Genomic DNA, 12,588 nt, shown 5'->3' on the forward strand with positions numbered 1-12,588 from the left:
AGTCCAAGAAAAGTATTGCTTCGCTGTCAGCAGGGGATTTGATGGATGTTTACACGTGGACGTGGGACCAGTCTGAGTCACATACCGTCTCATTTCTACCTAGAGGCAGACAAGGGAGAGATCTTAGATGTAAACTACTATTACTTTGAGATAACTTTTGTCATACAAATCTTTCATGAACTCTTTTTTACCTGTCTTCTTCTCTACAATCTTTTTATAAAAGAGAGCATAACATATATATTCCCTCAACCTCCATTTCTATTGTTAATCCTCTCTCATAATAAGCTAAACTTTCTCCTTTTTGCTTGTCTTTTTTTTTTCTTTTTTGTTGAAAATTACAATGCCAAAAATACAAAAGAAGGGATTTGAAACCCACAAAAATAAAAATAAAAAGATCATAGAAATAGAGTTTGTAGGATTTTTCAAAATACAAAAGTGATTGCATGTAAATCAAAAGCGCCATTTTTTTTTGGGTCATATAATAGCATATAAGTCAAAACCACTAGGGGGGAGAAATTTAAGAATGCACTTCGTTTTCTTAATTAGACTAGGACTAAACCTCCTCTAATTATATATTGCTAAGCAAATAATTAATCATCATGCCACTAATATCAAGCCGCAACTTTGGATTAACTAATGCAGACAACCCACAGCGGTTCATTTGGAGTGTTTAGCCGCATTAGTTAAACATACGGGACCCACAAGAAATTTCCGCGTGCGTCCTCTTTAATTATTTTTTAATCACAAAAAATAATGCTAGATTTGGGCTTTTAAACAGCCACTAAAGCAGCAGGTGTTGGGTCGGGTTAGTGGTCAATCTGGACACCAACCCAACACCAAATGAGACCAGTCAATTGTCAGCTCGATCTCGTGAATCTTAATTTACTTTCTTTCCGTTAGGAGTAACGAAATCCAAGTTGGATTTGAGTTAGTCTTTAACTAAAAGCCTGCCCAAAACTAAGCCGTACTTGTAAAATGTACCCCTAGTTACACTATGCTAGCTGTGAATCACCATCCATCCTCCTATTGGTGCGAAATTAGGTCCATTTTTTTTCCAGCAAAAAAATCCCACGTATCACTATCATATTCTATAAAACGTCACCCTCCAAAAAAGCCATTCCAAATGCTCTTCCCAATCGTACCTTATCGTGCAAGGGTCGGTCTACTCCACTCTCTTTCCAATTCTACTGCATTAATTCTTCCTTTCTTCCTTATCTCGTCAGCCCATTACCATCAATTTTTATAACCGCTCCCTCGTCCCTCTCCACTCCCCTCCCTCCCTTATATAATAAGCTCGTAAACCTCCAAATTATTACATGAGAAGCAGCCAACTTTGTCAAACATTGTCTTATATCCTCTTGAGGTCCTCTTCTCTTCTCTTCTCTTCTCTTCTCTTCTCTCTCTCCCCATTGCGTACCAACAAAGGCATTTGGTCCATCTAGTCAAATACAATAGGGTCCAACTCCTCACCGGTTAAACTCGTTCGTCGTCTCCGTTCCGCGGGGAGGGGGCATCGATGGCCGGGGATAAAGAAGGGTCGAATGGTCTGGAATGGCGGGTGACGATCCCGGAGGGGGCGTCCGCGAAGATGGATCGGCTCGAGGGCAGTGTGATAAGTAGAGCGTGGGCATGGTTGGCTGGTTTTGTGGTGATGTTGAAGTTGAAGGTGGTGAGCTTTGGGAAGAGAGTTTGGAAGATAGGAACTGACGATCCTAGAAAAGTAATCCATGGCCTTAAAGTTGGAATTGCTCTCAGTTTAGTGTCGCTCTTCTACTATACTAGGCCTTTGTATGATGGTGTTGGGGGAGCATCTATGTGGGCCATTATGACAGTAGTGGTTGTCTTCGAATTCACTGTTGGTACGTGCATCTATATAAATATATATATACATAGATACGAGAATCAAATATATGAGTATGCATGGTTACTCACAGTTATAATGACTTGTTTGATTGTAGGTGGGTGCTTGTACAAAGGATTCAACAGAGCAACTGCAACACTGAGCGCAGGCGCCCTTGCGGTCGGCATCCACTGGATTGCTAGTAAATCAGGAGATAAAATGGAGCCAGTCATTCTTAGTGCATCAGTCTTTCTACTAGGTACTGAAAACATTGTAGCTAGCTAGCTAGAAGTATATATATATATATTCTTAAATTACTTACTTGATCACTGACCTCTTAAGTTATTTGTCACATTCAGCATCTGCCGCCACCTTTTCGCGGTTCATACCGACGATAAAAACCCGGTTCGACTACGGCGTGACGATATTCATCCTCACCTACAGCTTGGTGGCAGTCTCAGGCTACCGTGTGGATGAACTAGTTGAATTGGCACAGCAGCGCATGTCAACGATCGCCATTGGAATCTGCATCTGCCTCTTTGTATGCCTTCTGGTTCGCCCAGTCTGGGCCGGGGAAGAACTGCGTCTTCTCATCGTCCGGAACATGGAAAAGCTCGCCGATTCCTTGGAGGGTAAACTCATACGTTTTCAACAAGCCTCCATTACTTCCTAATTCTGAATCCACTGTTCTTGAATTGAAACTGATCAACAAATTAAACAGGTTGCGTTGAGGACTACTTCATGAAGGATGGAACCGATGATGAAAAGAGTTCATCCTCCCAGAAGTCGGAGGGCTACAAGTGTGTTCTGAATTCCAAGGCGTCAGAAGATTCACAGGCAAATTTAGCAAGATGGGAGCCTGCCCATGGCCGCTTTGGCTTTCGTCATCCATGGAGTCAGTACCAGAAGGTGGGAGCCGCAATGAGATACTGTGCTTACTGCATAGAAGCCCTCAATGCTTGCATCAATTCAGAGATTCAGGTAACGTCGATCAGGAGACAGAATTAATACAAAGTCAATTAAATTAACACCATTAAAGAAATTTCCTCAGAAATGGTATGCTATTTGTCATCAGGCGCCTGAGTCCATGAAGAAGCATCTGAGTGATGTCTGCATGAAACTGAGCTCACGATGTTCACTGGTATTGAAGGACGTATCAAACACTATCAAGGAAATGACAAGGTCTCAGAACATAGATTTGTTAGTGGCAGATATGAATAATGCGGTCCAGGAGCTCCAAAGTGCTTTAAAATCACTTCCAAATCGATTAGCACAAGGAACAACAACAACAACAACAACAACAACAACACAACAACCAACAGAAGCATCAGAAGAGAAGAAACACTCTATCTCAATAGCTCCCACTGTGCCACTAATGGAAGCATTGCCACTCATCACAGTAGTGTCACTGTTGATTGAGATATCAACAAGGATCGAAGGAGTTGTGGATGCTGTTGACACTTTATCAAGCCGTGCGAGTTTCGAGCCCATCGATGACGGCAAGCCCGGAAAGGTAAATCCAGTGAGCGATCCACTTCCTGATACGCCCCAAGGACAAGAAACCATCAAAGCCACTCCAGAGGTCTAAGTAATTGAAAATTTGAAAGGAGCTGCACATATAGCTTAAGGAAATAAACTAATAGAGGTGAAAATTGGTGCTCTGTCCTTTTGAAATCAGACTTCCAACTTATTAATTAGCTCATCACAGCTCTATTATGAGATGGTTGTTTTTCTCTATCTACATGTTATAAAATTGAACACTAACTAATTTAAGTAAGTAAAGGAAAGCCAAGTTGTCCAGGTTCACGCTAGAATATGAATTGGTGCAGAAGTTGTTCCAAATTATTGCATTACAACATGACAAGCACTCAGAAAAAAGAATGATCAAAGAAGATTGGTTACCTCATTGTTTAGCCCGAAGATTCCAAGCAAGTAGCAGATTGGAATGGAAGGAAGAAATCCTGCTGACCATCACGATCACAGTTTGTCCCAAGGCAGTGGGCGTAATAAATAGTCGAATAAATACATTTGATCCACTTGATGGAGTTCACTTTTAAAAGATTATATTTTGACTGCAGTTGGTAATGGAATAAAAGAAGCAGGCAAGTGGACATATTAATTGCCAAGGACCACACATGGTATCCTCGGATGTAGAAAAGTATATCTTGCACCTCTTAATGCTGGCATAAAAGTAAATAAATAAGTAAATAAGAAGACAGTAATGCAATTTGAACAAAAGCATAACTCTACTATGAACAAAAGCATATACTTAAAAATATAAACTTCAATGTGTTTTTTAATCCGCAAAACAATGGATAGTAAACTTTTTTTCAAACTCGTAACTCTTTGTTTGGTTGGTGTATAATCCTTAAACACGAATAGTAATTATTTTGCAAGACAGTGATGTCCCCACAAACACCATACAAATTGCCATAGTTTCTCTTCTTTATCTCATGCAAAATTCACAGAATGGAACAGAGGAATGTTGTTTGACATCGGGAATTAGTTTCAAAAATACTCATCATGATCCTAAAACCTTGGCAAGAAAAATAACACCAAGAAATAAGCACATCACAACGACAGACCATCATTATAGTATTACAATCTTACGTTCTGTAACCCTTTCCCTTTGTTCCAAGAAGATTGAATTGAAGTCCTCGCAGAATGGAATAGTGCGGAAGAGAGAGGCGAGTTAGGGTTGTGAAGTGGGCCAAAGCTAATAATAGGATATAAATGGGCTGAACAAATCAATGAAATAATTACATGGGCCGGGTCAGCACTCGATGCTCTCTTTTGTTTAAAGTACCCTTATTTTCTCAAGGGTTATATTGGTCTTCTGCCTCTTTCGTCTGTATGTCATGGAAAAAGTTTAGAGAAGATATATAAAATAATAATAATAGTTTGTAGGGTTGATGTGTAGTTATGTCTTAATTAAATTTTGGCTTGCTTGCACTGTAGATGGTGGGGGCCACCGGTGGTTTATCACCGGAACGCTCCAGTCACTGGAGAGGTACTGCTTCCTCTCGGTTACTCCTCCAGCTCGAAGAGATAGGGGAGAGAGAGAGAGAGGAGAAGAGGGGGAGAGAGAGATGGCGGGGTGCATCTCCTCGACGTCGCCTTCTTGGAAGCCACTCCTCCTCAAAGCACTCGAATCCAACGCCAACCTCAAGCACTCCTCCTTCTTCCAACTCGTAAGTCTCTCTCTCTCTCTCTCTCTGGATTCTTTTCTAATTCCGCTTGCATTACTACCAGGCAACGATCGGCTCTAATGGGAGACCTGCGAACCGCACCGTGGTGTTTAGGTGAAGACCTCTAATTACTTTCTCGTTCGCTTCCTCCCTTTTCTTGATTTGGGACTTACCCAATTGGCTATTTCCGTTTCTTTTGGCGATTTCCCGGATCTTTAGAGGATTCCAAGACGATTCTGATAAGATCCAGATCAATACTGATAGCCGAAGCAGTAAGGTAGTGCCTTTTTTTTTCCTCGTTCTTTTATGTGGTTTTAGGTTTCTCGGCACTAATTGTTCTTTTCAGAGTTTTAACAGATAGAGGAAATCAAGAATTGCCCTTTTGGAGAGGTAATTGGCTATTGAGTTTCAATCTTTCTTTTCTTTTTTCCACTAAAATAGCTTATCAATGGTCGTACGGTGTGTTGTTGATAGTATTGTTCATAGTTGGTAGTGCTTGTCATGCTCAGACTTAACTGCCAACATGTTCGGATAACCTTGACTCAGATATCAAATTGTTATGGTTGCAAGTGTGTTCATATGGATGAACTAAAAATTTTAAGTGGACTTGCAATATTGGCTTCTTAAGAACTATTAGACATGTTGTTTTAAAAACGAAGATGTCTTGTTTCTTGTAGATATGCTGGTATTTCACTGACTCCTGGGAGCAGTTTAGGATGAACGGAAGGATTGACTTTATTGATGGATGGCACTCTGACCCTGTCAAGCTTCAGGTTAAAAGAGAATTCTAAATCTTTGTAGTTAAGAGCTCTTATGATTTCAAAGTAGATTCTAAAGATGGAATGATCAGGATTGACAAGGTCTAGATGTGTCAATGTCTTCCTTCATACATTCCATCCTTATATGATTTTGCAGATATATTCTGAACTGCACTTAGGGCCAAATTTTGCATTTTGAAATGTACTTATGTGATTACCCTGAATGACTTGCACCTCAAAGTTCAGAAATTGCTCATTTGTGCAGCAAAGAGAGAAAGCTTGGTTCGCTAGTTCTCTTAAGTCAAGATTACAATACTTAGGGCCTGCTCCTCGTCTTCCAGTTATAAATGAAGAACCCATCAAAGAGAACAATCTTAACCCATCTGCTGGCCCAGTTGACGCATTCTGTCTTTTGGTTTTTGATCCAGAACAGGTTAGTCTGTCAATAGCAACAATATTTTTAGTGTATATTTGCATCGTGTAATGTGGTGCGCTCCTGGAAAGCTGACCACATGAATTAAGGTTTTTTTTGTTGCATGATATTTTGCTACTTTCATGTTCAATTTCTGTGCATTAACTATTCTGGAATGTTTTTGAAACTGGTTAGGTTATTTCACCTTTCTTTCTGAAAAAAAAAATCTGGAAAGGACAGTTTCTTTAAGAAGCAAAAGAGTATGCCGGCGTTGTGTCCTGATATAAATGTTCTTCCCAACAATTCATAATTTATGCGATATGTATGACATCCCGTTAATTCTTAATTATCTTGTATTCAGGTTGATTACTTGAACTTGAAAAGCAATGAGAGGTTGCTGTTCACTTCCAGACTGAGTGTTGATAATTGCAAACATTGGACATCAGAGAAAATCAATCCATAGTTATTCAAATTTCATCACTTGTCTACATCATTTGAAACATCGGCACAATTCACGCTATATACAATGGTAATGAATTTTGCCTAAGGTCATCCTTCCAACTTCAATGATATTTTGACTTCGACTTTTTTATCTAATTGTCAGACATCTCTTGAGTCCCCGTTAATTAACCTTGTTGCTGAAAGCATGGCTGCTTATCTGGAAATTCATTCTGATCTCCGCTTCTTACAATCATAAGCTTGAGGAAATAGGGATCTGATTTCAACTGGAAGTGTTCTTTGTGAGAACAATTTCAATTGGGTGTGTAAATACATGCAAAATATAGTCACGATATCATGAGAAACTTTATCTTGATTCTTATGACTTTGTCTGTGGAAGTATTTTTCTCTTAAGGAAGAATCCATCAAATTTAGTTGCTTGTCAGCAAAAGGTGATGAAATTAAAACATTTGGAGAGAGTTTTGCTCCTATTGGTATTGACCTTCATTTGCAGATCTTTCAACCAAATGCATGATTCTACTAAATAATGAATTTTCAGTCAGATATTTAGTAGGTATCATTTCAATTACCCAATTCCGGACCCTCCAGTGGAGAAGGTTGAATTTATAGAGGCATCCAGACATATATCAGAATTCATCAGCAATTCTGTCATTAGATTATCTATTTCATGCTGAAAAGTTTGCAAGAAATTCTACAAGAAGATAGAATTGCTGGACAGAAAAAGTGTTGATATGACCAAGTGTAATTACCTCAGATCACAATAGATAGAGAAGGAGAAAATAAATCAGAAAATAGAAGACGTTCATTCCAAGAGAAACAAGGATTAGAGCTGAGACATGGATATACCTCTGGCGTCCTCCAGGTTGGTCTGTATTCCTTCCATGCAAGGCATCATGCCCAAATGAGTATTTCATTACAAAGCCTGACAGCTTTGACGCACACACAGGTAAATGATTTCCTAATGGAATACTCATTTGAGCAAGAGGTCTTGCCATGTGAAGCAGGCGAAAACTTCACTCATATCACACACACCTCCTGCCTGAATCGTTTCTTTCCCTCCCTTCTTATAGGGGTAGGTGGGAGGCCTTCCTACCATTTGAGAGTTAGCTGATGGTTTAATTTTTCTTTTGTATGGTTTGATGGTTTGTTGCAACCTCCAAGCAAGTAGAATCTGGAGTCTGGGCTGTAAGTTGGCGAATGTGTAGTAGATAACAGCTAGAATCTGAAGTTCTTCTCCAGTTACTGGAGTGGTCCAGATGTTGATGATGTGGGGTTTGAGATGTGCAGATACAAAGATTGAAATGGTGAACAAATGAGTTGCTTTATTTCAGATACTTTAACACTTGAAGACAAACATGAGGGTTGCATCAAAGAATCTAAACTCAAAACAAGCTCTTAACTTATTGACAAGCACAATAAATCAAATCGACCGTATCAGTTTTCTCATAATTATTTCAGCATTTTGGAAGATCTGAAGGAGGATGAGGCAAAGTCTCCAGTGGACCATTTCCATTCTTCACAATAAACGCCATCGCAAGGCCCCAAGATATGTGAATCTCAAGGTGGCAATGCATGAACCATACACCTGCAACATTCACCGAGATCAAACTGGTAAGTTGAATATGCTCACCAGTGGCAAAATAAATTTTAGCTAACGGAGTGAAATGTAATACCGGGATTATCGGCAACGAATCTAATGGCGGCCCAGCCTCCGACTGGGACGGCGATCGTATTCATGTACGGCGGATCGACCAAGTTAAGCCTCGCCGTCATCGGATTGAAGTCGCCGGTCCCGAAACCGACGACGTAGAAGCTAAAACCATGCAGATGGATCGGATGATTCTCAGTGGTCACAGTCCCCGTGTCCTGGAGGATTAGTTGTACCCTAGTTCCATACTCTAACACCTTCACTCTAGTCCCATTTAATGACTGTGTGTCATTTGGAATGTTGTTCGGTGCGCCATTCACAAAATCATAGGTCTTTAGAGGCACCCCTGGAAAATCCTCAGTGTAGTGACCATTTACACTGTTGTAGTAAGCCTGCAACAGTGAGATAGTGGGCTTCGCGAAGGTAATATTATTCATATTCGCCGCGAAAATGCCGCCTTTGGGCCCTTGGCAGGTCTTGTTCGGGTTGGCCCGGTTGCACCGTTCGACGTTCAATCCGATGGTGAAGAAGAGGTTGGCGTCGATCTCGAGGGGGAGGTTCGTCGCGTTGAGGCTCCTCAGCCCGGCCAAGTTCCGCGACACGACGAGACTGTCATTGTAGACGGGGAGCTTGGCCTCCAGGGCGAGGGAGTCGACGCCGGCGCCGGAGTATTGGAAATGGGCTATGGAGGATATATTTTGGAAGGTGACATTCTGGGCCGACATGTAAGGGCCCATGGCCATTTGGTAAGTACCGATGGGCTTCTCGGCCTTGACGAGGACGTTCAGGGTCTGGCCCGGCCCAAGCATGACGTGGTCCGCGGTGAACGGCTTGGTGTACTCGCCGTCGGCTTCCACTATGGTTAGCTTGTGCTCGGCGATTGAGAAGAAGTGCTCCATGTTTAGGGCTGCGTTTATTAGCCTCAGGAGGTAGGTCTTGCCGGGGACTACGTCGATCTTGTACACATCTGAAGATTGCGGCGAACTACTTTAGATAGCAATCTTAGAGTTAAGCTAACAGAGATTTGGCTCCATATATATATATATATATATTCTAAATCTTAGTTTACCATTGGCCGAGCAATTGTAGAGGGGGCCCGGATGCCCGTTGATGAGAAATGCGTCGGCCGGCGGAGCCCCTCCGCCGCTCGCCAGCACCGCCTTCTCCAGCTGCAGCACATCCTTGTTCCAATATTCCCCTACAACAATATATATAATATAAAGAGGTTAAGTATTCGAATGAATGAGGTACTAATGAGATCAGTATAATTAACCAACGGTTGCGGTTGGTTACCTAAGATGAGTATGTGCTCCTCATAAGGGTGAGGAAACGGATAAGGGACCCCAGTCTTAGGGTACACCACAATAGCTCCATACACCGTACCCCTGAGCCATGAGATGTGTGCATGCCATAGAAGAGTGCCCTTTTGCTGGTACATCGTGAACTCGTAGGTGAAGGTCTCACCCGATTGGATCGGGCATTGGGTGATGTACGACGGCCCGTCCGACCAGCACGACAGCCTCTGCCGGACTCCATGCCTACACGTGGAACAGCAGAAGGTCAGGGGAATAAAAAAATAAAATAAAACTATTGGGATCTCTATCAATCACGATCGTCCGTGGAGATAGATAGATATATAGACGTAAATATACCAATGGATGGTGGCGTTGTGAGGAGTCTCGTTGGTGACCTTGATGATGACTCGATCGTCCTCTTGGGCATAGATGACGGGCCCGGGGAGCATGCCATTGATGGTCACGATTTCTTTGGTGTAGCAGAGCTTCGTCACCTTCGTAGTTTGCACCTTCATATGTGAAACGGCAGACATGCATGCATGCATTCATGCAATGCATGCACGCATATATCGTCGATCAACACTACCATTTCAAAGCTTAAAGTTTTTCTATATATATATATATATATATAGAGAGAGAGAGAGAGAGAGAGAGAGAGAGAGAGAGAGAGAAGGAAACCTTGAATTCGTAGAATCTAGTGGATCCTCCAACTGGCCAGTGCTTGTGGCGGCGGGCACCTAATCCAACTGAAGCACCACAAGATGTACTAAGCAAGCCTAGCCATAAGATCACGAGGTGAGAAGTGATAAAGCCCATCTCTTATGTGCAGCCAAAGGAAAAAAGGAAACGAGCCTTGCAATCTATGGGTAGACAACATGAGGAGGAGCGCATCTGCATGCCTTTATATGTTTGGTCTCTTCTCATTGTCTTCAACCTTAGATATTAATTTAAACTACAGAGAAGAGAGAGAGAGAGAGAGAGAGAGAGAGAGAGAGAGAGAGAGAGAGAGAGAGAGGTTGAGAGGTTGGCAGGTTCCATGATTCTCCTAACCCCGTGTTCGTTATTATTATGTGCTGTCCGAGTGATGTAGCAGTCTATAATCATGAGAGGCTTTTGGTAGCTAGCTTTATTACTACTGTATACTCTCAAACTTAGCTAATTAAATTAAGGTTGAGGGAAATTAAAAATGGAAGGCTTGGAGACATCATACACTCACCTGCCCTTAAGTTAGATTAGCTGTGGGACCCGAGGTAGGAGCCACATGTCGCATAAGGTGAGGAGGGTTTGATGGACCAGACTAGAGACAAGGGGACTTTGAGTAAAGTTGATGACTAGAGTCTACAATGACCATTGTAGACTATCAATTGCTCTCAAAAGATAAAAGTCTTCTTCTACTGAGAATTGGAAAGGCCAAAGAAAGAGAAAGCAAACCTAGATGAACTTTTGGGGAGAGGATTCGAGTATTGTGTGGATGTGTCCATCTTTTACTGGGCAATGGAAGAGCTCAACTGGCAGTAATTAATAGTGGTTAATCTTCATTTATCCAATTGTCACTACTTAATTACCATGCAAATTAGGCAGTTAGAATATAACGCAATTAATCCAAATTCTCACAAACTATCGGGTCAGATGATTCCCTGAGATGTTCATTAATAATCAGGAGATTAATTGGAATATTAGTTCTTGAAGTGGTTCACCTAAAACCCATTCAGACGTACGATCCTTACCTCTAATCCAACTGCTACACCTACAACCATGCATCCAAGAATTTAAAAACTCGTTTGCTTCCCAACTATCGTCCTGCTAAAAGGGAGTGCTCACTGGGACGTAGCATATTTATATCGTCGTTATTTACCTAAAAACTTTGTTTGTATTTAATGATAATTAAGGATGCTAATTAACTGCAGCCGCCTAAATAGACTAGATGGAGCCTTTTCGGTTTAAGTTAATTATGTGGGGTTTGCAGTACAGTATATATATCTGGATCAGGTGGACTAACACATAAAATAAGATGGATTAAGGTGAATGCATTTGCATTTGGGCAAAATTGGCCTGCTAATTATGACTTTGGCATATGCATGAGTTACCGAAGGAATTAAAATGGTCAATGGTTGGTGTATTACGATTAAAGTGTGACTTGCAATACTATTTTTCTTTTGAGAATTTGGTATGAATTGCAATTTTATCCCTTAAACGATGGAATGTGGCCTCTCGAACCAAAACTGAGATAGATTGGACCCGAAACCAACACGATTTTTGAGAATCGGAGCTTGGATCAGAGGTTCTATGGCCGATATCCAAAACTGACTTTAAAGATAATGATGATACCGATGTCGTATGACTTCTTGGCAAATAGTATAAGATCTTGCTGTAAAAGATAATGTCTTTCTTTCCAGATGCATTAAGTGAACTTACTTGGCAACCTAAGTGCTCCTAGTTTAAAGGAATTTATTTGGTGGCTATTCTAAGGGTCTTGTTTCATTTAAGATTACTTCACAAATTTGATTAATAAAATTAAAATAAAAAATAAAAAATAATTAGATACGATAAAGATAAAAAAATTATTTAATCACCGAACTAGATTAAGAGTCTCTAAACCTAAACTCAAAATAAATAAGTACTTAAATTTCTTGTCAAACTATATATTTTGCTTGTCTTTTACTTTTCCATCGTTTAAATAAGCATCGTACCTACTAAGTGAATGACTAAACTTGACTTTACAATGCGAAAGCTAAGGCTCCTGTAGTATTTTTCTATCTCAAAGATTTAGTCCGTTGACAGATATTAATTATATAAGGAATGAGTGCTGTCGAGCGAGAGTAAAAACATCTTTCTCAATCTTATTAATCGGTATCAAAGTCTTATTAATTTAAGAGAATACCAAGAACAAAGAAAAAGAATTAGGAAAGACACAAGTAATTAACTTTATTTCATCTGTCCTAATTACAATCTTTAGCAACATATAAGAAATAAATAATTTTGCTTAAA

The 12,588-nt window shown here is 40.7% G+C and overlaps 3 protein-coding genes across 5 annotated transcripts; 2 read left to right on the forward strand and 1 right to left on the reverse strand.

Annotated features, from left to right (window-relative positions):
• The first annotated feature begins 1,306 nt into the window (after positions 1-1,306).
• Positions 1,307-3,559, forward strand: LOC140762681 (aluminum-activated malate transporter 10). Its single transcript, XM_073100574.1, has 5 exons — positions 1,307-1,859; positions 1,959-2,099; positions 2,200-2,472; positions 2,562-2,821; positions 2,916-3,559. The coding sequence occupies exons 1-5, from the start codon at positions 1,517-1,519 to the stop codon at positions 3,426-3,428; spliced, it is 1,530 nt and encodes a 509-aa protein (XP_072956675.1). The 5' UTR covers positions 1,307-1,516; the 3' UTR covers positions 3,429-3,559.
• Positions 3,560-3,712: 153 nt separating this feature from the next.
• LOC140762680 (laccase-6) lies at positions 3,713-10,517 on the reverse strand. 2 transcript variants are annotated; one of them, XR_012104743.1, is made up of 7 exons: positions 10,279-10,517; positions 9,958-10,109; positions 9,599-9,843; positions 9,375-9,503; positions 8,331-9,272; positions 7,504-8,242; positions 3,713-4,020 (listed from the first exon to the last, which is right to left on the reverse strand). XR_012104743.1 is itself a non-coding variant. In XM_073100573.1 (6 exons), the coding sequence occupies exons 1-6, from the start codon at positions 10,414-10,416 to the stop codon at positions 8,112-8,114; spliced, it is 1,737 nt and encodes a 578-aa protein (XP_072956674.1). In that variant the 5' UTR covers positions 10,417-10,517; the 3' UTR covers positions 7,153-8,111. The 2 variants fall into 2 exon arrangements, 1 of the variants encoding a protein (XP_072956674.1); XM_073100573.1 differs by lacking the exon at positions 3,713-4,020 and having other exon boundaries at positions 7,153-8,242.
• LOC140762682 (pyridoxine/pyridoxamine 5'-phosphate oxidase 2) lies at positions 4,850-7,006 on the forward strand. 2 transcript variants are annotated; one of them, XR_012104744.1, is made up of 8 exons: positions 4,850-5,031; positions 5,093-5,142; positions 5,248-5,305; positions 5,386-5,418; positions 5,706-5,801; positions 6,052-6,219; positions 6,560-6,727; positions 6,803-7,006. XR_012104744.1 is itself a non-coding variant. In XM_073100575.1 (7 exons), the coding sequence occupies exons 1-7, from the start codon at positions 4,930-4,932 to the stop codon at positions 6,659-6,661; spliced, it is 609 nt and encodes a 202-aa protein (XP_072956676.1). In that variant the 5' UTR covers positions 4,850-4,929; the 3' UTR covers positions 6,662-6,745. The 2 variants fall into 2 exon arrangements, 1 of the variants encoding a protein (XP_072956676.1); XM_073100575.1 differs by lacking the exon at positions 6,803-7,006 and having other exon boundaries at positions 6,560-6,745.
• Positions 10,518-12,588: the final 2,071 nt, after the last annotated feature.

Source organism: Typha angustifolia, chromosome 7 (assembly GCF_048772165.1).
Source record: "Typha angustifolia cultivar Huaian chromosome 7, ASM4877216v1, whole genome shotgun sequence".
NCBI classification, from domain to species: domain Eukaryota; kingdom Viridiplantae; phylum Streptophyta; class Magnoliopsida; order Poales; family Typhaceae; genus Typha; species Typha angustifolia.